The sequence below is a fragment of the Thamnophis sirtalis genome, unplaced genomic scaffold (assembly GCF_051295495.1).
Source record: "Thamnophis sirtalis isolate CommonGarterSnake01/CBP01778 unplaced genomic scaffold, rThaSir2_p1.2 scaffold_3, whole genome shotgun sequence".
NCBI classification, from domain to species: domain Eukaryota; kingdom Metazoa; phylum Chordata; class Lepidosauria; order Squamata; family Natricidae; genus Thamnophis; species Thamnophis sirtalis.
In genome coordinates this window covers 76,833,531-76,858,160 of record NW_028261383.1, presented here as the reverse complement: position 1 = coordinate 76,858,160, position 24,630 = coordinate 76,833,531, and the positions used below count along the sequence as shown (strand labels likewise).

The window sequence follows — 24,630 nt, the reverse complement described above, 5'->3', positions numbered from 1 at the left end:
AGACAGGATGTTGTTGTTTTTTAATCATCCTGGAAGAAGACAGTACAAATCATTCTGTACTGCTGCCAACAAAATTGCATATAGACATGTTCATGTAGTCATTAGGAGTTGAGTTGAGCTCAAGTGAAATTTGGATTCAAGTCTCAGAATCTAAATGGCCCTGTATAGTACACCATTCACTTCTTGCAAAAGGATGACACCTTGAAATGAAGACTGAAGCTGAAACCAAGGGTCAACATACTTCAGCCACTTGGGGCATCATTTACAAATAGGTTGAGGTTGTAGTAGGAACCATTCTTGTGGTTTAAAGCAGCGTTCACCAACCAGGGGTCGGTGGACCACAGGTGGTCCATGATAAACTTTGGTGGTCCACAGAAAAATTATTTACGTTAAATTATTCGCACTAAATACTATTTATCTTTTTTTAAAATCATATTAGTGGTTCACGGGATTTAAAATTATGAATTTGGTGGTCCCTGAGGTCCAAAAGGTTGGTGACCCCTGGTTTAAAGGCTGTCAGAGATCCCTAGTTCCAGAAGCAACTTGAGCTTCAAATGTTCAAATCTGGCTTGTATACACTGTACATAACTAGATCACTGCTAAACTATGCTTGTATGCTGCCTATTCTGTCTGCACAAATTGGAAGCTCTGAGGCCTTGGACTGCATGCAGTTCTGAGGCTTTACTTGTTCCAAACAGTTATCATGCACAGGTAGTCCTCAACTTACAACAGTTCGCTTAGTGAAGCGAAGTTTCAATGGCACTGAAAAAAGTGACTTATGACCATTTTCCATACTTGTGACCCTTGCAGCATCCCCATGGTCACCTGATTTATATTCGGATGTTTGACAACTGGCTCACATTAATGATGGTTGGAGTATCCCACAGTCATGTGATCACCTTTTGTGACCTTCTGACAAGCAAAGTCAATGGGGAAACCAGAGTCGCTTAACAACCGTGTTTCTAATTTAAGAACTGCACTGATTCACTTAACAAACGTGGTAAGAAGAGTCATAAAATGGGTCAAAACACACTTAACAGATTTTTTTACTTAGCAACATAAATGTTGGGCTCAATTGTGGTAATAAGTTCACAACTACCTGTAATTAACCCACCTCTTAACTAAAGTACTAAACTAAAGCTTTCTTTTTCTTTTTTTTTGCTAAACATATGCTTTCAGATGTAAAATGGTGTCCAATTTTATTCTAGATGACAAACAATTGAGGCCAGTCATTTGAGAAATGTGGCTTCAGTTCATCTGCAATCCTGTTTACACATAGTGGAGCACTTACTTGCATTTATATGCTTTGATGACATCTCGCTAGTGCACCAATTGGCCACTTGGCTGTTAAGCACAAAATACCGCAAGTTGCTAGTGTAAGGGAATGAAGCTGGAGGTGCTGTCTACATTACTCACAAGCATCCACATCAGCATTCCAGGTATCTGGTGAGCTACACCCTGGTGTTTTTAGGAACAAGCAGGTGTCCATAGGCAGTTTCACCCCCACCTAGGTCCTTAGCCTACAAAAATATGAGTGTTTATGACAGAAAGAGAAGAATACCACAAACAGACAAGGAAGTACGAAGTGACTATTACAGACAAGCAAAACAATTATCAGTCAACTGCCAGGACTACAAATTACAGTAAACAGCCTGCTGTGGTGTGATTCCTGCCTGGAATTTGGCTTAGAGATTTACTTAGACCCTGATGGAAACCAAAAGAGGAACAATGACACTGAAGTAGAACCTGTTTCTTTTAAGGGCTGAGTAATAAAGGTGTAATAAAGAAAGGGGATGCGGTGGCTCAGTGGCTAAGACACTGAGCTTGTTGAGGTCAGCAGTTCAGCGGTTTGAATCCCTACTGCTGCGTAATGAAGTGAGCTTCCGTTACTTGTCCCAGCTTCTGCCAACCTAGCAGTTCAAAAGCATGTAAAAATGCAATTAGAAAAATAAGAACCACATTTGGTGGGAAGGCAGCAGTGTTCCATGTGCCTTCGGCATTTACTCATGCCAGCCACATGACCCCAGAGATGTCTTTGGACAGCGCTGGCTCTTCAGCTTTGAAACGGAGATGAGCACTGCCCCCTAGAGCTGGAAATGATTAGCACGAATGTGCGGAGGAACCTTTACCTTAATAAAGATATATTGATGTGATTACATCAATCTGCAAGGCTAAGGAGGATGGAGTTAGCCCAGAGCAACATCCTGTTTCTGGTGAAGGTGTGTGCCACAATAAGGAGTTTCTATAGTTATCTGCTACACTGTGGTACATCAGTTCTTGAAAAAGAAAGAACCTTCACTGTAAGACTGGATCTTTAAGTCTACCAAGGCAGTTTCTTATTCTTCTCTAGCTAGTTTTCTTGAATCTTTAGTAAGATTGGAGTGCCAGTGCTCCCTCAAATACTGTACTAATATTTCCAATCTTTGTTAAAAAAAAAAATCTGTCAGCACAGCTGAGAGTAATAGTCTTCAGGATTTGTTGCTCCCTAGAAGTCAGTGGCCTCTAAACTTGAGTTCCATCTTGAAGACAGCAGCCATAGACTATATATACAGGAAAAGTTAAGTGGTAATGACCAAATCATGAATCAATCGTTCTTATCCAATGTGTGCTATGCAAAGGAATAGTGCTAGAGAACTTTATACCTTTATAATTATTATTGTTGTTGTTGTCATTGTGGACCCTGAGTACAAATAGCAAAAGAGCAGGAGCATCATAAATTCAAGATCGCCAGGCTTCATTCTTCCAGAGATGTGAAATTACAGCCTATATAGCACTGAGATACTTATTTTCCAAATATTTGTCTTTTCTCCTTTAAAGGTATTGCTTTAGTGGCTATTTTCTGGCAGAGGATATTGAAAAAATTATGTATGGGGGGGATCAATATTCAACAGTTCCTGTGAGGAAAAAAATTGGGAATAATGCAATATACAACAATGTGGGCTCTTACAAGAGGCCTGTGAGTCTACTACTAAGAAATTGCACTGGATGATCCTTGACCCCAAGTTTTTGCATAATGAAAAGAAAATAAATTACCTTTGATTCAGTTTCTATTTCCCTTCTTTGCATCTCTTAGTATCTTATCCAGCCCCAAAATAGAACTTGCCTCTGTAACTAGTTTATAAATTGCACAAAACAAAAGAAAACCAAAAATATAAATTTGTTTCTTTAAACATCTGCACCTGTGAATGATTTACATATACCATTTTATGCATCTTGCAGCTGAAATTAAATAGATTGATGCTTTTTATTTTTAAAATGGGATTGCTTTATCAGCATTCACATCCAAGTTTTTCAGCTCAGCCAGAACTGAAGCCCTAACATCTGAGGAACCCTGGACAGTCTTCTGAAGTTGAACACTTTGAAATACAGGTGGCAGAAAGCAGTTAAGATAAGTGGCTTCATATATTCAAAAGATAACTGACTACAATAAGGCAAATGACACTGAAACCTGTTTCATCTGAGGATTGAAAACGGTTTTTGATCACTGATCCTCATACATTAAAAAAAAGATTATGCCTTGGGAAGTATTCTTTGATTTTATTGTTAATAAACCTGTATCTCCAATAGCACCTTTTGGTTCTCAGTTCTCTCTAACTTTGTACTTTCCCACAAATGGTGATAAACAAGTTAGGAGGACTATTTGCATATAACAGCCAGGTTTTGACTGATTTAACTATTAAAGGCTTCATGCCGTAGCATATCCCATCTTTCTTTGGCTTAAACAATCAGACCTCCACAAATGTTTGATGGAACCAGGGTTGAAATCAACTTACCTTCGCTACTGGTTCACAAATATGAGCGTGCGCGCATGCCCACCTCTGCACATGCGCAGGACCTTCCGTGCATGTGTAGAGCATCAAAAACTGGATGTGATGACGTCCGGGCAGGTGGGAGGAGTCTCCTGCCACCACCACTACAGGTTTGCCCAAATCGGATAAAACCAGCTGAATTGCACCACTGGATGGAACCCAAAGTTCAACAACCATATACGGTAAGGCATTAGATGAGAAAGGCTTATAAAATGTGAACGAGGAGCAAAATGCGGACAAGGCTTTCTGAAACTGACAGGAAGGTTTGCAATTAGTTCTTACCATTTAAAATTGAAAAGTGCAATTGTGTCACCAAGATAAGGGCAGTTGGCAGGTGGAATCGCATGTTTTTTGCATATCCGTAGCAACCTTCCCCAAGGCAATGCCCTCTGGAATTATTCCACCTGGCAGGACTAATATTTTTGCACTAAAGTGGGCTCATCAAGTCTTTTGTGTTTTTCTCTCCCAAGAAGCAATGGAACCAGGAAAAGATCCCAACTCGTTTTGCTTGTTGTGGCCTACTGGGATCAGAATGTCTTTCTCACTTTTAGGGTGAAAATAAATAAAGCAGTGTATGGACTTCCAGATGCTGTTGCACAACAATCCCTATTGACCGTGCTGTTTAGGATTGAGGGGATTAGAACTTCTAGAGAGGTACCTGTTGCCCTCAGGTAGTACCACTAAGGCATAGGGCAGGGGCATCAAACTCGCAACCGTGGGCCAGATAGAATAGAATAACAGAGTTGGAAGGGTGTCAACTCATAAACTTGCCCTGGTGAGGAAAGGAGCGCATTCCACGCACACCTTCAGCTAGAGTTGGATCTCAGATTACTGCAGCAGGCTTGTGAGGGGTGTACCTCATTGGATAATGTGATTTATGACACAGACTGAGGGGAGGGAAGGAACAGGGGTAAAGTTCAGCTATAATTCAAATGAGGCTTAGATCTGACTGCAATAGTTTAGTTTAGTTTAGTTTGAAGTTTATTTAGGGTATTGCCGAAATGGTGCTCCTAATAAATGACTGGTTTTCTTTTGAAACTTGGCTCGAAGCTCATGAATCAATTAGGGCATCTTTCAGAAACCTGACAAGGGGACCTTGGAGGCCTTCTAGTTCAATCCCCTGCTTAGGCAGGAAACCCTACACTGCTTCAGACAAATGGTTATCCAATCTCCTCTTTAAAAGGAGTGCTCTCCAGCATTCACAACTTCTGGAGGGAAGTTGTCCCACTGATTAATTGTTCTAACCGTCAGGAAATTTCTCCTCAGTTCTAAGTTGCTTCTCTCTTTGATTAGTTTCCACCCATTGCTTCCCTCGGGTGCTTTGGAGAAAAGCTTGACTCCCTCTTCTTTGTGGCAGCCCCTGAGATATTGGAACACTGCTATCATGTCTCCCCTAGTCCTTCTTTTCATTATACCCAGTTTCATCATTCACTGGCCATGCCAACCCGTCATGCATGGCCATGTCAACCCCAGTTTAAGGAAGAGGGGGGAGAATCATGATATGTCACATGACGACAATGTGACTATGGGAGTTTGATACCCCTGGCATGGAGAAAAGGAAGGAAGTGCCATTCTGCTTAGCTTGTGACATTCTGCTGCATGTTATGGTTTTCAATGTTATGAAAAGTCAATTGTGCCCCAGACAAGACAATTGTGCCCTCTTACGGAGTGAACGTTTGTAGGATCAATCAAAATGAAGGGGAGAGGGTTCCCCAATAAAATTCTTGATTTCACATAAATATTTTAATAACATCTCAAATACAAGAACATATTGTCATAGTTATCCGAGTACATGTTAGAAAGGGCTATTGCATTAGAATACTGTGGTAGAAGAACCCTGACAAAATCTCTGCATTCCTCTCTTAAGTCATCAGGGATACAATACAATCAGAGAGGCTGCACAACAGAATGAAGTTTGCTGAGCCAAGGGAACAGCCCTTTCTCTACTCATATTCATTCATACGGACTTACTGAATCATACAGAAATAATCCGTGGACCAAAAGTGCAGGGTTGTACCAAATACTCACTAAATTAATCATTCAGCCTCCGTGATTTAAAGTGTCTGAGAACTGAAGGATTTCCATTAATGGCACTTCATTGAACATCTTGCTGCATTTACAAAAACATATTTTCCAGTTTTGTTTGTTTTGTTTTTTGCATCTTTTGCATTTCTAATGATAGTGATTGAAAGAGAGAGACAATCCTGCCACTGAGAAACAGAAACCAGAAGGAAATAAACCTGATTGTTATTTAGCAGTGGCAGCATTGCAAAGCACAGAGCAGCCTTTGGCAACCTGGAGCACATCAATTATTTTGGTGCAGAAACTCCCACAATTTCTAGGGAGTTGTATTTTCACCATATCTGTCAGCTGTAAGTTTAGTTTAGAGATGGCTAAAGAATTGGCATAGCTATTGCCTGTAAAGAAACTGGCCAAAAGTTTCATGTGCAATATCAGCAATCAACTAATTGGAATGCAAACGAAAAGGTCTCAAAATGGCAGGATCTAGTGCAAGTATGCGTGGTGGACCAGCAACTGCACTGTGGACAGTGAAGCAAAATTACGGCTGCCCAAAATAAGAATTGCTCCTTTAATATCCTTTTTTTTTTACCAGCAGCTTCTCTATAACAGTGTTGAGGAACCACAATCTCCCTAGACATTTTCCAGGGACAAGGGGAACTGGAATCCACCAATGCCTAGAAGCTCACAATTTCTCCAGGCATTTTCTGCAGAATTGCACAAAGTCTGGGTTCTAGCTTATTGATTTGAGTTGGGGAAACTGAATTCATGTTAACTGAGGATCGTAGATCCATCTGGGTCCTTAGGAGTCATTTGAACTTTTTTTTAAAGAATGAATGTGACAGAAGAAATTGTTACTCATATCTGTGCAATTGTTCTTAAAGAATTCATTTTGACTAAGGAAGGTTTTATCACACCTTCCTTCTTACATGTATGATCCCTATCTTTCAAGGGGTGGAGTCCTGGAGGAGGGGGAGAAGGAGCTAACTTGGTTAAGAGGTATATTTTTTGGAGTTAATCACTGTATTAACAGATGTACGGTATAATAAACTTCTACAGAATTGCTCTGTGGTTGAAGAGAAAATCACTTCTGTCAAAATGCATGCACAGAAAAAAAATGAGGTGACAGGACAGCGATAGCATTGATATATAGAGATACCTGCACCACATATATCATGCCATTAACTCATTGGTGTGACAGCCAAAAGTTATGCATATATCATACAGATTTGGTCTTGTATGATTTACAGTTTCCCACAAAATTCAAGGAAGAACTGGATTGAGAAACATTTTTAAAATGTTCCTTTTGAGAAGAGATGGCAGATAATTTACAATCTTGAGAACACACACACAAAAAAAGAACTGCTGGCAAAACACACAAGAGACACACAGACATATTGCATCACTGCATGAAATCTCATTTGTACTTAATCTGCACTTTTTTCTGCCTTGATTAGCACCGGATAAATGTAAGCATTCTGCCAGGGGCTTGTGGTTGGGTTCCAAAATCTGTTGTAAAGGGTTTGAGTGCCCACAAACACTCTCCTTCGTACTGTTTCTCATTTACCTCTTGTAGCTGGAACCCATTATTGTGGCCTGTTATCCTTACTGATTCTTCACCAGGTGGTTTCTTTTAGCGACTGCCAAAGCAAATGGATTTATGTCACGCATATAACCCCTGCCCGAGCTCTGAAAGACAAGACACTCCGAAGCAACATCCGTGATCCGATTCTTTGCGAGAGGGAGAGGGGGAATGAGCTCTCCTTCCCCCATCTCCGTTGCACTGAAACTACAATAGATAAACATGCATAGATATTTAACATTAGTTTTCACAGCAGGGATGGTTAACAGGAGGGGAAGTTGACTTGCTAGAATTGAAATTTTGTTTGGGTTTTTTTTTGTACACAGAACACATAATTAGGCTGTAACTGTTCACCCAGCCTTCCAATTTTTCATCAGGAATTATTTTCTCTACAGTGATTTCTTTTGTGTCCCAGATATTTTTTTTCTCCCTTTCTTTTTATTGATTTGTTTTAGCCCTTTATTGTAATGGCTCTTTTGTTTGCCTTCCTGGACAAAGCAATAGAAAGACAGGATAGAAATCCAATGTAAACGTAAATATAAGTGGCAGCTCCAGAAACAGACAGAGTCGCCACCATGCCACAAGACAAAGTATAACACAGATACTGGCTGCTCTTGCAGGTTCCTGAGGATCTGTGCCATCATGGGGCGGGGGGGATAGATAAATGTAAATAAAACTTGTTCCCAATTGTTTTCACTAATCCATTTTTAAAAATGCAAAGCTTTTTTTTAAACAAGGGCCTTTGCTTAGCACAGGCCTCTTGGCATCTGTGCAATTATCGTTTGCTGTCCTTTCTTCCTTGCACCCAATTCCCAAATCCCCCTGCCTCTCATTTCCAAACTGGAACAACTGGAATTCCCAAATCCCCCTGCCTCTCATTTCCAAACTGGAACAAAACAAAATCCAAATTCTGTGCCCAAATCTCTTGTAAATAGTACACTGCCCAGAGTCCCTTGTTGAGCTGGGCAGCTACTGAACTGAAATAAATAAAGTAAATAAATAAATATTCATTTTTAGTGACTGGAAGAAAATAAATTAGCTTAATAAATAAGAAACTCGGCACTCTACCCAGCTGCCAATGGGATAAGCAAAATGGTCTTAGCCATAGGGATGGTATCCCAGTTTATCTAATAAACAAATAAGCTAGGTAGGCAGGTGCATTTTTCCCTTAAATTGTAAAATAAGTGCATTACCTCCATTTAGAACTGCTCTTATTTCAAGGTTAAAAAGTGTTGAGACTTTCCCATGGAGTTCAAATGAGTTATTAGCCCATTCAATATGGAGATGTGGGGATTTCTGATTATTTAATATATGCAAGAACATGCATATATATAACACTATTTTTCCAAATACAACTTCATTTTTCTTTCTTTTTTTTAAATTTCATTTCAGCCAATACTGACTGGAGTGAATCATCTCAAGATTTACAAGTTAGCTTCATTGTTCTTATTTCTAAGATTCTTCCCCTATAATAAGAATTAGTGTTAGAAGAGGTGATCATTATGCCCTGTGAGGTTTCCCTCCTCTGTAAGACACAGAGGTTACTATTAGCAGTACCTTCATTCCAGGTTATCCCTCCTCAAAAACCAGCTAGTAGAACACCTTACATTGTAGAAATCTAATGGAAAGACAACAGCTAACTCTTATGATTATACTGAAGGGCAGCTTTTACTGCACCAGAGAAAATGAGATGGGATGACACCAATATATGTTGACAACTTCATACATTCCAGGTTCCTAGGAGTTAAACCAACAGGATCATATTTTGGGTCTACTGCATAGTATGGCCCTAGCTGAATCTGCAGTCTCAAACTCTAGATACCTTTGTCAATATCTCAGGGAAGGAAGGCCTTAGGAATTGATGCTATTATTTCCAAAGCCTGTTACTATATTCATTCCAATCATTGTATCTATAAATAACCTCTCATCTTCTATCATACATTACTTGGTACCTGCAACATTGCCAATCAAACTCTGCAGCATGGGGCAGTTTCTTGGCAAAGGAGCACTGGCAGTCTTGGTTCTTGGGCTCTTTCCCCCAACGAGAATTGATAATCACTACCCACAGTAGCTTGCTAACTGGCTGGTGTCATCTTCCTATATTCTTCATGCACTGATGGCATTCGCAACATCTGTGAATACAAGACGACTGGGTCTCTGGAGAACACCTTGATTTGCCTACAACAAGAGCAAAAAAAAAATGGGGAGGGAGAGAGAAACAGATTTGTAAGAAATGCATTTATTTCATTTTCATGCCATTCTCCCAAAATTGCAAAGTATTGCACATTAATAAACATGCCACTACTGGATTTAAAGAAATAAAACATGGGAATAAAAATCCTGTTGACAAAAGTGTATGCTATATTTTTATAAAAATGCATTTTAGCATTATGTAACTACAGATATTTCTCAAGTTATGACCACTTGTTCAGTGACCGTTCAATTACAACAACGCTAAATGAGAAGCGCTTACACAGGTATGCTCTGTAGTACCTGCCCACAGCACTCACCCATCCACCCACCTGCATTCTGTAGCACCTGCCCACAGCAACCACCCACCCAGCTACCCATGTTCTAATTCCTCCCAGCAACATCCACCTGTCCTACGCACCCCCTATTTGTTAATTCTCACCTGCTGGCCTGCTTCTCTGGGATTGCTTCTTCTTCCCATATTGTGGTCACGTGAGGTCTTTGCTTAATGATCCTCATAGTCCTAGTATTATGATAGCAACTGGGATTTCCAGAATTGTCATCGGCAAACAATGAGATCATGCGATGTCACACTTTACAACCATATCACTTAGATAGTATCCCAATTGCCATTGTAACCCGAGGAAACCCCCCCCCCCCGTAGTAATAAAAAACAACTTGCAACTCATCTTCAGTATCTTTAGAAAGAAGGAATCATTCTAACAAATGTTAAGGAGCTATTGATAACTATTTTAATTTCATATATTTATATGAATCAGTAACTGAGTGTTTTCTGTAAATAAAGCTCTAAATGTTTTAGAGCTTTAGAACAAAGGATAAGGAAGGGAAATAAAGAGGGGGAGCAAGAATGTTACACAGAGACTTCCAGAAGAAGACCTATTTACATTATAGTATGACTCTCTATAGAGGAGGTCCCAGAATCTGGCAACACTGATATCTGTATTATTCATTATATATTTATATATTATAATAAACTATTATCTATTTCTTAATGAGGTGCAGCTCTGTTCTCTTATCTTCATTCTTCTTTTAGGATACCAATAGGAACAGGACTCACTCCCTTTATATCCCAACAGCATTTCACATTAAATATCAGGGAGCAGTTGTTTTTGACTCCAAGGCTACTCAAGGCAACCTTTTGTTCCACAGTGTAGTCCTCCAATATTTGCTCTTTGGGACCACTGATGAATCTATGGCCCTCAATATGTTGTAGATCTTCAACTCTTAGCATCTCATAGCTTGGTCACACCAGAGAGATCTCCTGGGAATTGGGGTTCAGCAACATCTGGATGTTTATCATACATGTTCTAATGGAAATTAACTGAGCTTCTGTCTTTCTGTTACTTTTCATTTCTGTCAGAATTAGGCAGTAAACCCTCTCACATTCTGGCCCTGAACAGTCCTAATATACCCAAAACTTCCCAGGATATCCATCCTTCAAAGTATAATGGTTGTGTGTGATGAGTAGGACCTCTCCACATTTCTTCTGCCCTCAGGAAAATAGATCCACTGAATGAAACAAGTACCTTGAAACACAAACGTTTCAAAGTTTGTAAGTGAGAGATCAATTATTCAGATTCTATTACTATATTTCATATTTTAATTTAGAAAAAGAATCTAATTCTAAAACTGGCAATATGAGAATAGCTATAGCTTCAAGTCCAGCAGAGAGACTCTCACTATCATCTAGCCTACAAGTATCCTCTCAAACTAGTCTTCTAGGTGTATAGGTTTTGATTTTGGCAATCTTTGGGGCCACACGCAAATCTCCAGATTTGAGAGTAGGAGAAATTGCCTTATAGCAGTGATGGCAAACCTTTCGGCACCAAGGTCTGAAAAAGTCACACAGAAACATCACGTGCTCATGCTCATTGGGGTTGCGCTCCAGAAAAGCCAAACTTCTGGATTCTAGCACACATGCGCACCCAACGATTAATTGGCCAGCTTGCATGCACAGGCTGGTTTTTGGCACTGTTGCACACATGAAAGGATCGTGCTCTGGAAAAGTCGAACTTCCGGGTTCTGGCTCACATGCAAACCTGACAATCAGCTGGCCGGCACGCCTGCATATACTCGTTTTTGGCACTGCCATGCGCGCAAAGGATAGTTGTCCACTGCATGCACATGCACACCAGAAACACGGGAGACAGACAAGGCTGCATGTGCCAGGAGACATGGCTTCGCATGCCACTTTGGGCACGTGTGCCATAGGTTCGCCATCACTGCCTTAGAGGTTTTATTAATGGGGAAAAAATGTATTACCTTGCTTTGGGCAGCCTGAACAGAAGCAGCGTCTCTGCCATGCTCCAGCAGTTCTTGCTCTAGCTCATCTTGTTCTTCTGCAGGATCAAAATTGTACATGGGCATGAGCTGGTGTCGTAATTTTTCCAGTCTACTCAGGAAATAGGGAGGAGAGAGAGAGAGAGAGAGAGAGAGAGAGAGAGAGAGAGAGAGAGAGAGTTTCGTTACATGAAGCATCATACCAAGAGAAAATCTAAACTTTTCAGGTTTTACTTGGTAACTATTTAGGAACCAAATCTCCTGAGCAAAAACCCTATATCATATGCATATATCAATGCATTGTTACTTTTAAACTTGGGAAGAGAAAAACAATCTCTGCTGTTTCAAATGTGAAGTTTTTGGAGGGAGCTTTCTGCCAAACAAACACTAGCAAGAGATAAAGAAACTGTTTAACACATATGTACAGAACACTTACCGTTTCCTCTTCCGAATATACAAAACCTAGGGGTGGGGTGGGGGGGAAATTAGAAAAACGTTAGTGTCATAAGCAATTTTTCAGGGGGATCCTTTGCATTGAATAATTATAATGTGTACTTGAAACGGGAGAAGTTGTGTAGTTGTTACACAACTACAACTTTGGATCTCACATGCCCTTAGCCATGGCAGGTCACGGGGTGACTTTGAGTCAATCACTGTCTCTCAGCACAATGCAGCTCAAAATGTTGTTGGGGGGGAAGGATTATATATGTTGCTTTTTGCTCTTGAACAGAAAAATAGAATATAAAAGTAACAAACGCACGTGCACAAATTTATGAAACAAGCAATAAGATTTGGGAAAACACATGAATTGGTTTATTAGATTTATATCAGCCTTCCTGTACTACAGCAACTTTGTAAAGTAGGATGGCTGAGAAAGAATGATTGGCCAAAGTCGCCCAGTGGGTATCTGTGTTGGACAAGGGACTAGAACTTGGGTCTTACTCACACTTAATACATCTGGCTCACTTTAATGCAATTAATTTGAGGTGTAATCATGTATGGTGGACCTGCATACTGGGAAGAATGTTGCTGTCACCCAGTTCTTATTCTTAATGAGAGTGAAGGAATTATTTGGAATCTTAGCATAAGTGTATTCTACTGAACAGCTAAAATCATTTAACAAAATTTTACTGCTTTTCCAAATAGGCTTTTTCACAACAGTTACAAGATATAATTATAGCAATCTAAAACAACCGAGGAAAACATCTGTATTGAATCACTGGCACCTTCAAATTAAGACTGTAAAATAAATCAAACCAGAGGGACACAATCTAGCATAACCTTTCTTAAAATGGAGCCACTGCAAGAAAGTCTCTGCCTCTTTTCACAGGTTTTATTGACAAGGATATAAGCAGAGACCACCTAGTCAATCCAGAGTAGGAGAATACAAATGAAAGCAAGTCTTTAAATGATCTGTACATCTGTTTACGGCTATATCTGTTTATCTAAATCAGGGCTCCCTACCTATGGGCCCCGACCCACTACTGGGTCTTGGGCCATTCGGAATCAGGCCACAGAAGTGGCAGATGAATATGCGCAGGACCACGTGCATTCCCACTAGCACAAGGTGAACAAGTGCGTGCACATATGCTCCATTTGTGTGAGAAGTGCCCCACACACACACTCGCTTGCCAGCCGCTTACGTTGAAACATCCCCTCTCCTCCCGTTGCCAGTCTACAAAACCAAAAAGCTTGGGGAACTGATCTAAATCATGTATTAGTTTAACAATTGTTGCAAAGGGACTAAAATTCTTTGTTAAATCAAGGACCAGATTCCTTCTACAGGAATTTTTTTGCAACCTTAAACTCAAGAGGTTAAGCTCAATCGGCATACAATTTGGTAGTTACATTCCCAAACATAGTCTCAAGTCTTACCACTGCTACTGCCAACCCGATAACAGTAATGATGCCAAAGGACAACAGCATGGTCTCCATGACTGGGCCATTGCTGACCACATCTGGAATTTTGGTGCTGATAAAGCTGCTGGGTTCAGGTGTCATTGCAACAGTTTCTGATCCAGTCTCATCAACAGTTGTCCCATGGTCTGTCTCAGGCCTGGTAGTGCCACTGAGGTACAGATTGCTTACAGTGGGTGTTCTGTAATTCATCTTTAACCAGAGTGCTTTTTTTTTTTCGTTTGTTTGAATGATGGTTTCAACCACAATGTTCTTCTTTTTCAGTTATGAACCTATCATTCTCTTCTTCTGTCAAGATGGGAATTTTTTTCTGCTTATTATCTTTAATGGCTCTTCTGAAATGAAGTTATTGTTGACTAATACCTAAGCATAAAAAGAGAGAGAAAAGGGATAATTTGCCTCCCAAATTATCTTACACTGAACTGTATACATTTCTGTATCTACACCACAGAGGCAAACCTCAGGAAAATACTCTTTGCCTAAAGTCAAGCATATTTACGCGTGACCAAGATGGAAAGTCAGCTGGGGACTTCCTAGTTCATAACCTCAACACTGACAGTGCAATTCCATTGTTCTGTTCAAAAGTCCAGCTGCATTGATCTTTTCCATCCTCTTTTGCTGGACTAATGGATGCTCTCCTCTTTCTAAACAAATTATATTTGAGGGTCCAATTTAATGCCAGTATTTGTACTAAAATTACAAAGTCATTATCTTGTGCTTAACCAATAAATACAGAATAGAATACAGAATAACAGTGTTGTAAATGATCTTGAAGGTCTTCTTGTCCAACCCCTTGCTCAGGCAGGAAACCCTATACAATACAAAAGAGATTTGTCCAATCTCTTCTTAAAAACTTCCAGTGTTAGAGCATTCACAACTTAAGGAGGCAAGTTGTTCCACTGATTAGATTAGGTTTATTCAACTTGTATGCCGCCCTATTCCCGAGAGACTCAGGGCGGCAAACAACCATGGGGGAAGGGGTACAAATAACAACAATTACAGACAAACAAATTATAATATAACAACAGTCGCAACATTCGAATGGGGCCGGAAGATTCTTCAGCCCCAGGCCTGCCGGAACAACCAGGTCTTAGTGGCTTTGCAGAAAGCCGGAAGGGTGGTGAGGGTCCTGATCTCAACGGGGAGATCGTTCCAGAGGGCCGGAGCAGCCACAGAGAAGGCCCTCCCCCGAGGAGTTGCCAGCCGACACTGGCTGGTAGATAGAATTCGGAGGAGGCCTAGTCTGTGGGATCTAATAGGTCGTAGGGATTAATTGTTCTAACTGTTGGGAAATTTCTCCTTAGTTCTAGGTTGCTTCTCTCCTTGATTAGTTTCCATCCATTGCTTCTTGTCCTGCCTTCAAGCACTTTGGAGAATAGATTGACTCCCTCTTCTTTCTGGAAATCCCTAGATATTGGAACACTGCTATGACATTCCCATTCTCCTACTTTATTATTAATTATATTTATATCTCAATTCTTCCTCCAAGATGTTTAGGGGAACATAGCATCTCCACTCCTGAATTTTAATTTGACCACTCAGTGAAGCAAAAAGAAAGAAAACTACTCTAAGGTTTGTTGGGATTGTTGACAAGTGAGAATTCCAAGTTTCAAATGCTCAAAGGACTAAGAATCAGAGAAGAGACAGTAAAGGAGGCAGAATGGGAACTAGACAATAGATAGGCAACACATAAGAGGCAGATGAGCCCATAGAAGGAATGGGAACCTGGAAAACGTCTCAGAAGGGACTCTTCCTAGTTTCTTGGATGGGAAAAGTAGAGGGGAAGGGCGGAGAGATCTATTTTCAAACATGCAAGATTCTGCTACTGTAGCTTATAAGAAGAGTGTTAATACTCATGGTTGGTGCTTCTTGTCTGGTCTAAGGGCTGATATATGTGTATTTCTTTGGGTTGGTGTCAAAAGAAGCTCTGAAGACTTTTAATATTTCCATGATGTCCTATCAGTGCATTTATAATTACTCAAACCAAGGCAATCACTCACCAAGGAAGATATTTAACCTGTTTGGATTATCTGTATTTATAAGGTTGCTAGAGTTTACAAGATATGACCGGGTTACTGCAAAAGTATCATCTGTGTAGGTTGGAATGTAATTAGAGTCAGGGAAAGCAAAACAAAGGACATGTAACTGGATTTATTTATTTATTACACTATTCTATGGCTCTATTAGAGATTTTGTTTCCTATTTGTTGGATTTTTAATAGATTTCAATTTTATTTTTATCTATTAATGCTATTAATATAGACAAGGATAATATGCAAAGCTACTTTCTTTGATTTGCTCTACGAGGATCACCTGAAAAGCAGTTATAAAACACAGGATGAAGAGGAAGATGCAGTAAGGAGAAAGTAAGCATTAGTGATGCACTTTGTAACTTGATGCATGGCTTATCTTAAAGGACGATCCTTACAAAATTGCTTGACTGATTATTTATTCTATTTTTATAGCTGCCCATCCCAGTCAATGACTCTGGGCATCTTATAATTCATTGTCTGGGATGATTTGTCCCTGACCAATTGTGTACCCCTCAGTGCCATAAATGAGTTTATCCATCTTGATACTGGCATACACTTTTTCTCTTACCTTTCACTTTTTCCAGCTTTATAGACTGCTCAAGAAAACTAGGTTTTCACATATTGCGTCTAAAAGAAGATATATACAGTATGACTTTGGTCATTTGAGTCTTAGGGAAGAATTCTAGGTTGATTTATCCAATTATCCATTTGGTTTTTTTCTAGGTTGTCTATGGTATTCTCAAGAGTCCTCTCCAAACACCAAAGTTCAAAAACATAAACCCTATCTTTATTCTTCAAAATCTAACTTCCGGAGACTCACAGGGGAAATCACTGCCTGTTTAATTCTAATCTTTGTTGGGATAAACACATCATAGCATCTGAATATATTTTCCAAGGCTGCCATTCTAAGTGCTGGCTGTGATTATTTCTTGACTGCTTGATTGATTCAATGGTATGCGTTGTCATTAGTTTGGTCTTCTTTATTTAATCAGAGACTCTATTAACCAATCTGTTTCACTTTTTTTCTGGACTATGGTTTCCTATCCTGTGTATTAATTTCTCATGAGGACAATGAAATGTTCTGGAATTCCCATTTTCCAAAAGATAGCCTACAGTTTGGCATGATTGACACAACTGAGGCACTTTCTAGGAAGCACATGCTACCTTCTCTTTTGTATTTTTTGTGCATCAAGAATAAGTTTCTTGTTCTTCAACCTTTCCCAAAACCAGCTTGACAACCTAGCATTTTCCTTTTCGTATAAGATTCTAATGTTTACCGAATAATGTAAGCATTCTTTTGCCAGCATGTGATGATATTGTGGATGATATCGTAGCCTTGGTTACATTATATATTTATTTCTTCATATTTATTATCTAATTATTTTCATTCCCCTGTTGTCACTGCAGCTGTCAACCATGCTGACATATCCACAGAACTTTCAACCATGATCGTAACATCTCTTCTCACAAAAGTCAGTGCTAGTTCAAACCCTCCAACCTCTGTACAGATATGGATAAGACACAAAACTAACACAATTTAGGCACTTTAATCCTTAAAAAGTGGTAACCTGTAAAACAAAAAGCAATTTGGACAACTTGTCTTAACTTGTCTTTCCCAACATGCAATCCCTCTGTGGCTCAAACAAACACGCCAAAAACTGATCATGACCAAGTTTATATCGTACTTCATCTTGCTAGTCAGATCAGTTTTGCTGCAGGCAGTCTGGGTAAGAGTAATTCTTAGTCAGGCCTCACTCAGACTTTCCACCCAAGGAAAAAGAATTGTCCTTATTGTAATGCCTGCAGAGGGAAGTAGTCTGAAATAACTCTAGCGTCTCTCTTCTTTCCCAGGGCTGAGATTTGACAGGGCAGGAGGAAAAGAAAGAAATTTAGATTGGCAGCTGGGGTGGGGGGACAGCTCCAGAGCAGAATGCAGGGGATTGCTCTCCTTTTATTGCTCAAGATGACAGATGCTCCTACTCCCCATGGTCTGTTCTGTTCCCACCCATGCCTTCAATTCTTTGCTGGGTGTACCTTGCATATCCCCTGCTCCACCAGGGACATCAGCACCTACTGAGATAATGCCTAAGTGGAGAGGAATTAAGCCCTGGTCTTACCCCAGAGGTACATCTCAGATCGAGAAAATACTCCCAGGCCAAGTTCGCTGCCACCCTTCTACCCACAGCCCCCAGATTAATCCCTTTGTTATTTTTGGAGGGTTCGGAAAGAGAGCGCCTGCCTGAGACTCACTCCCCGCTTATAATGTAAGGAGTGAAGCCGACTCCTGGGTCAAGCGAGGAGGATGGGTTGTGCGGATGCGTGTTCTAGGGAGTGGAAGACTCTGGCCTGGCCCTCTTTCATTAAAGCAGGCTTTCAATGGCCGTCCGAAGGGACAGCAGTAATCGGATTGTATTGCTGGAGGCTGGGCTGCCTGGGGGCGTCTCCCGCTTTGCTGCAATTCGGATTACCTGCATCGGAGAGGAATGAATAGCTGCCGGGGTGCTGGCACGGTCTGACGTGCCATTGTGCTTTCCAGGATGCTACAAGCAGCCTCACCCCGTTTCTGCCGCTGTCCCTCTTAATCTCCTGCTTTGATCTCTCCTTTCCCCGAGATTGGCTAACACGGGACGGCGCTTTGGTTAAGGATTGGGCCGGTTGGCATGTCACTCAGAAAAGAGGAGGAGACTTGCAAGCTCCCAAGTCCGGGAATGCAAAGTGAGATTTACGTGGTCCAGGTTGACTCTCAGACGAAGGAGCGTTACGCTTTGGGCCAGTGGGAAAATAATACCTTGGGAGGTACACGGCCTGATTAGGGATGATTGTGGGTCACTCCCCGAAGATTCCCTTCCTGTGCCTCCTTTTGTTGGAATGAACCCACCATCCTGCACGGAGAGACCATGATTTTTTACTACCTTTTGGAAATCGGACATCTACATTATGTTCAAGGTGTGGGATATAGATGTAATTAGTAACCTTGACTTATCACTAAGTGTTGTATCTTTTTATTCTTGATGAATGTATTTTATTTTCCTTATGTACACTGAAGACATAGGCACCAAAGACAAATTCCTTGTGTGCCCAATCACACTTGGCCAATAAAGAATTCTATTCTATTCTATTCAATAAAATCGCTCGTGTAATGGACGTGGGGAAAGCATTTCTGCTCCCTTCCCGCCCCCCCGCTCCAATTTTGAAACCGCAAATACTTCATAAGAAATCACTACTTCGATGAAGTTTCTGCTCGGCATTATAATGAAAGTCATTAAAATGGTTTAAAACAAGGTAATCCTAATCCATGGATAAAACTAAACAGGGTTCAAAACATGGTATCTGGTCAAGCCATGGATTGAGTCTACTATGCCTATTGCCAAGCCATTATTTGCTTATTTTTGTTTTGCTAAATAAGACGCTGGATCACATTTAGCTTTAGGGTGCTTATTAACAACGATTTACTTGGGAGGGGGGGTGTTATTGGTTGGTCTTCGTTTGCCCTGAACCCAGCCAAACAAATCACATAATAATTTAAGGTGGGAATAAATATATGACTTAGTTTTAGAGTTAAGTTTATTGTACACCTTAAATGTCACTAATCGGTAGACATTACAATGAAGTTTCGTTGCATACATGTATGAGAGGGCCACCTGCCAAGAAAATCAAAATGAAGCACCCAAGACTCAAACTCGATTCAAAAGTGGCGTCAGTTTTTCGTTAATGCTGAACTTCTTTAGCAGAATTACCTCCGGTTTCCACGCGGCGTCCCCCTTGTCCCGTTCAACGCGCTCCGAAAAAAAAAGGATAAGGGCATTTCGGGAGGTGGAGCTTTGGCTCCCTCGGAACCTCGTTTCAATGGCGCTGTTGGCAGCCGAGCAGAAGCGTTTGCCGCTCGCACCGGAAGCGTCGTTCCCTCTCGCGCATCTGATCTCCACCATCCGACAAAGATTTGCACCTTTTCCTTTTCACAGGTAAAAGCTGAAAGTCTCTGTCTGCCCAAAGAAAACGCATGTGGCGCCCCCCCCCCCTTTCATTCAGTATGAAGGTGTCTGCGTTTGATTTCATATAACGTACACTTTGGTCACTTGTATCGCGTACTTGCAAATGCTGTGCGAAGGCCAGCAAGTTTTCAAAATGTGGATGGATTCTTAGAAAAGATTTTAAAAGTTTATGACGAAAGATTAAGTGAATTCAGATTAAGGTTCTAGAATTGTAGGTCCGGTTGTAATGTCTATGGAGATTCTCAGTCATCCAGGTCATGGTTGTCATGCTTTTTCAAGAGGCAACTGGACTTCCTTAGTTTTTCTTTGAAGACATTTCACTTCTCATCCAAGAACTGAAGAAGCTTCTTGGATGAGAAGTGAAACATCTTGAAAAAGCACCTTTGGGACCTCCTGTTGTAATAAACAACTTATTTAACAGATTTTATAAGTTCCATGCAAATCAATGAGGACAAAGGATAAGTAATTTTTTTTTTAATGGAATAAATGAACTGCCCTTTAAGAATGAGAAAAATATAAGGGAGGAGCTTCCTTTTGTATCTGGTCAAACCCTGTTCAACTAGGAGACTCAATTTTGTTAAAGTATAATGTGTGAATCTAGCTGTTACGATTCAGAAATAATGCTTAGTGTGTGGCACAAAAGCTCTGGTTTTTGTTTATGCGGCCATCTGTGATTAAACAAATAACAGCCTTGTGTGATGACGGTGAAGATTCCTCACATGCTCAGTTCAACAGTGTACTATAGAATATGCAGCATAAAGTATTGGGAGGGCCCCACAGTGTAGCAAATCTCATTAGATTCAAAAGAGATAGATTGCCAAGTTTCAAAAGCATTTGCTAGAGCTGATCATGCTTGATTTTATTTCACTATAATTGATCTGATAGAATTAAAATGTTAAGATGTTAAAATGGGATGGGTGTGAACCATTTAGAAGTTATATAATGTACAGGTTATAACATAACACCAAAAAGGTTGGTGTATTGAGAAGCCACAATTGACAGTTATTTCATATAATATATAATGTGTCTGTGTAAGAAATTGCAATTATTTGTATGCAAATAATTGCATACAATTTCTATGTATGCAATTATTTGAAAAGTGAAGGGGACTTTAATGTGCTGTATTCTGTGAAAGCAACATGGCCACCTGAGTGGTGCACGCTCAGAAGAACATTGCTAAAGATACAGTTGTAAAAAAATCCCATGTTAACATAATATATGATACTGTGATGGTATATTTTTTTCTGTGCAAAGTAAACGTGTTTTGAATTGGAGAAAATTCATTTGTTTATCTCTCCATCTCTTAGTGTTCTACTAGGACAAGATGGCATTTGAATCTGACACTGATGTTCTTCTCTACAAAAATGATGAGTTCAGAATATTGTGCCATAGTGATGTATACTGTTACATCAGACTACTGACAGAGGCCCTGCAATAGTCCTGCAAAGAAGAATCAGTGCTTATACCTAAAACTGATATTTTTCTGAAGCAATGACACCTTTCAATAGTGTTTTTTACAGGAAGATTTTGTGTCTGTCCTCTTACCATGGATATTTTAGAATGCATCGAATTGAAGATACTCTTCTAAATCTCTGGCATAGACTTCTGAGAAGTTACTCCTATTATAAAGCCAATTTGGTCTCGGCTGTTGATGTGGTCAAGTATTGGCAAAGCGTGTTTGAGGAAAACAATATCCCAGAAGCACTGACATCCTCTGAATACATTGTGTCTCATGTCCTAGGAGCAAAAACAGTTAAGTGGAATGGATGAAATTAGAGCTATAGTAGTGACTGAAATATATATATTATATTATATTATATTATATTATATTATATTATATTATATTATATTATATTATATTATATATTATATTATATTATATTATATTATATTATATTATATTATATTATATTATATTATATTATATTATATTATATTATATTATATTATATTATATTATATTATATTATATTATATTATATTTTTCTGTATCTCTGCTACACTGTGGTGATTGTACAAATATTCTCAGTCCAAAACTGGATGATCTAATATAATATATTTATGCATATGTGTATACTGAGCACCAAAATGGTTTTCTCAGGATCAATCTTATCTGTGCTTTGGCACATAACAAATCTCCCTAAGAGATAAGTAACACTTCTTTGAGGCAAATTGTAGCTTGGGCGTGCTTCCAAAGAATTGTCCTGTTCAAAGTACTTGGAGTTGTTCGCTGTTTGCAATGGCATTAGCTTTTAATATATCTTTTTCTTGATTAATAAGTACAGAAGATGTATATGTGTCTTCATTTGCCATAGAACATAGTGGCTAAGCTCCTATTCCTGCTTCATAACTAGAAATTAGGTTTAATAAGCAGTTAGAAGAAAAATAAATAGTTAGATAATGAAATTACAGTGAAGGCATGAGGTAAGAAAAGAAAACATCTGAAGCTAGTTCACACCAACATCATTCACGTCCCTACCTTTCTGCCTATTCATATCATCATATCCATCATGTCCATGTACCATGTTCCACATTTTTCCCCTACATTTATAGCTTTCTCAGCCAAATGAGTTATATATTCTTTACCTGCAGCTTTATCATTTTTGGCAAGTAAGTGTTTATTACTTCCTTTTCTTCTACTTTAGGCACTAACATTTTTTTCTTGGGTACTAACATTTTTATCATGATCACCAGCTATAAGTGCTTGGTAAACCATGGATTTTTTAGTAATTAGAAAAAGTGTAAACAGCCTTAATTCTACCTGTGTCACAAGTAGCTTAGCATATCTAAAGTGCAATTCTTCTTAAAAGGTGTTCAGATTAAAAACTACCTTTATATTTTAAGAAACCCACAAAAATAAATAGTCACAATATAGGGGAAGATGGGTAACATAAATAATTAACAAATAAAAATAGATAACCTGCATACAGTTTTATATAGCTAATACATTTCATTTCACTGATGCTCGTATCACTGAATGTGTTCAAGCAGAGGCTGAACAACCATCTGTTAGCGATGCTTTTAAATTGGATTCCTGCACTGACCAGGAATTTGGATGTGATGGCTTAAATAATGCTTTCCAACTCTGTGATTTTATTATTTCCCACTGTATATATTTGTTAATATAGATATTTAGCATTAATTATATTGCTTTGTGTCAGAGTATGTATACTAAATAATTTAAGTTGCAGGAAGATAGATACTAATTTAGTTTTTTGGGGGGAAATGTAAAATATGACCAAAAATATTTCATTTGGAAGAGGATTGATGAAAGACAGAAATTAAGAGTGTTGAATTAGAAAATATAGAAGAGTAAAGAAATTAAAGTGCTCACCTATTTTTATTACTGTAGATGGTCAGATACCATCAGTGTCAGTGGTAGGTTCTCGGAGGTACGGCCCGGTACGGGCATACCAGTAGTAGCTGGGAGCAGCAGCCACCATACCGGAATAATGGTTCTTTTGGCCCACCCACCTGCCCACGTTCCTTACGCTTTTTGATACAAATAGGCCAATTGTGCATGTGCACACAGTATGCGGCGCATGCAAGACCTCCGCAAAGCAGAGTGTTGCTGGGCACTAGCATGTGCAGCATGCCTGTCTCACGAGGACGCCCAGTCCCGTTGCAGCATACTGGTTGCGATGGGATCCAGAACCCATCACTGATCAGTGTATATAATTAATTCAATGAAAATTAGCCTTTATGATCTATTCTGGTTAAAGGAAGTGATAAGGCAATTTGTTAGTGGAGCCATTCAGATATTGAATTTCCTTTGCTTTTAATTTAGATTCCTGTATTGAGCATTGACAGGCTAGTATAGTAGATAAGAAATTTATCGTCTGTCAGCCTTCACGTTGCCAGCTTTGAACCTCTTTTTTGCCAGTGGTTACCTAAAAAGGGAATTACACTTGTTTACTATTTATCTGTCATACAAATTATTATTAGCCTCTTGCATTTAGAAGCAGTATGGCCTTGAAAGGAATTTACAATGCTGAAATTGTTGTTATTCTCCTTTATTGATGTTAGTTAAGCCTTCACCACCATCTCCCCAAAGGAGAGAAAGTCCAGTGTTTCTGGATGACATCAAATTGTGGTGCCATATCAAAATGGCATCCAACATACTGGATTAAATGGATTTAGTTTTTACATAGTTTTTTTTTTAAATAATGGACATATATGTATGGTGAGTAGGTGACTGTTTTATAAAGAACGTATATACTTTGTTTAAAATAAAATATTTTGTTATTCAGTTCCAGAGTCTGAATGCCAGCAGCATATCTGCTCCCCTTTCAGCAAAGCAGCAAAAACAGATCCAACAGCTCTGTGGTAAACGACTACAACGGTAGGCACTCTGGTTTCTCTATTTTCATCCATGAGTTCTTTATAAACATGGAGCAAGCAGAAACTAAAGCAGCCAAATTGCAACATCACCTAATTTGAAGCTTTCCCTGTGTCCCGAAATATTGGGAGAAAAGAGATATGAGATATGTATATAATTCTTTTTAAGAGAGACACTATCAAGATAACCCAGAAAGGAGATACACCCCCCACACACACACACACACAAACAATTTAGGAATAAGCAATAAAAGAGAGTTCAATAATATTAACTATCCCCTTTATGGCAAAAGTGTAGATTTGCATTTACTGTGTAATTAAATTATGAGTAAATCTGTTTGAAATCTATGAAGCCATACTAAGTGCATCAGCAAAAAGATGTTAGAGCTAGCAGACCTAGTAATATTTACTAGCTTAAATTATCATAGGTAAAAATAAAGGTTTCCTTTG

At 39.4% G+C, this 24,630-nt stretch overlaps 2 protein-coding genes across 4 annotated transcripts in view; one reads left to right on the top strand and one right to left on the bottom strand.

Moving 5' to 3' along the window:
- Positions 1-9,450: 9,450 nt before the first annotated feature.
- On the bottom strand, positions 9,451-18,446 carry CUNH3orf18 (chromosome unknown C3orf18 homolog). Its single transcript, XM_014060453.2, has 5 exons — positions 18,319-18,446; positions 13,777-14,181; positions 12,338-12,363; positions 11,884-12,013; positions 9,451-9,588 (listed from the first exon to the last, which is right to left on the bottom strand). The coding sequence occupies exons 2-5, from the start codon at positions 14,008-14,010 to the stop codon at positions 9,517-9,519; spliced, it is 462 nt and encodes a 153-aa protein (XP_013915928.1). The 5' UTR covers positions 14,011-14,181; positions 18,319-18,446; the 3' UTR covers positions 9,451-9,516.
- Positions 18,447-19,670: 1,224 nt separating this feature from the next.
- The window catches only part of HEMK1 (HemK methyltransferase 1, mitochondrial release factors N(5)-glutamine), a 90,937-nt gene continuing 85,977 nt past the window's right edge, over positions 19,671-24,630 (top strand). For all 3 annotated transcript variants that reach the window (XM_087709240.1, XM_087709241.1, XM_087709239.1), the window contains exons 1-3: positions 19,671-19,812; positions 21,150-21,594; positions 24,093-24,184. In XM_087709240.1, coding sequence (XP_087565366.1) covers positions 21,334-21,594; positions 24,093-24,184 — 353 coding nt within the window. In that variant the 5' untranslated portion in view covers positions 19,671-19,812; positions 21,150-21,333. The remainder of the gene's footprint in view (positions 19,813-21,149; positions 21,595-24,092; positions 24,185-24,630) is intronic.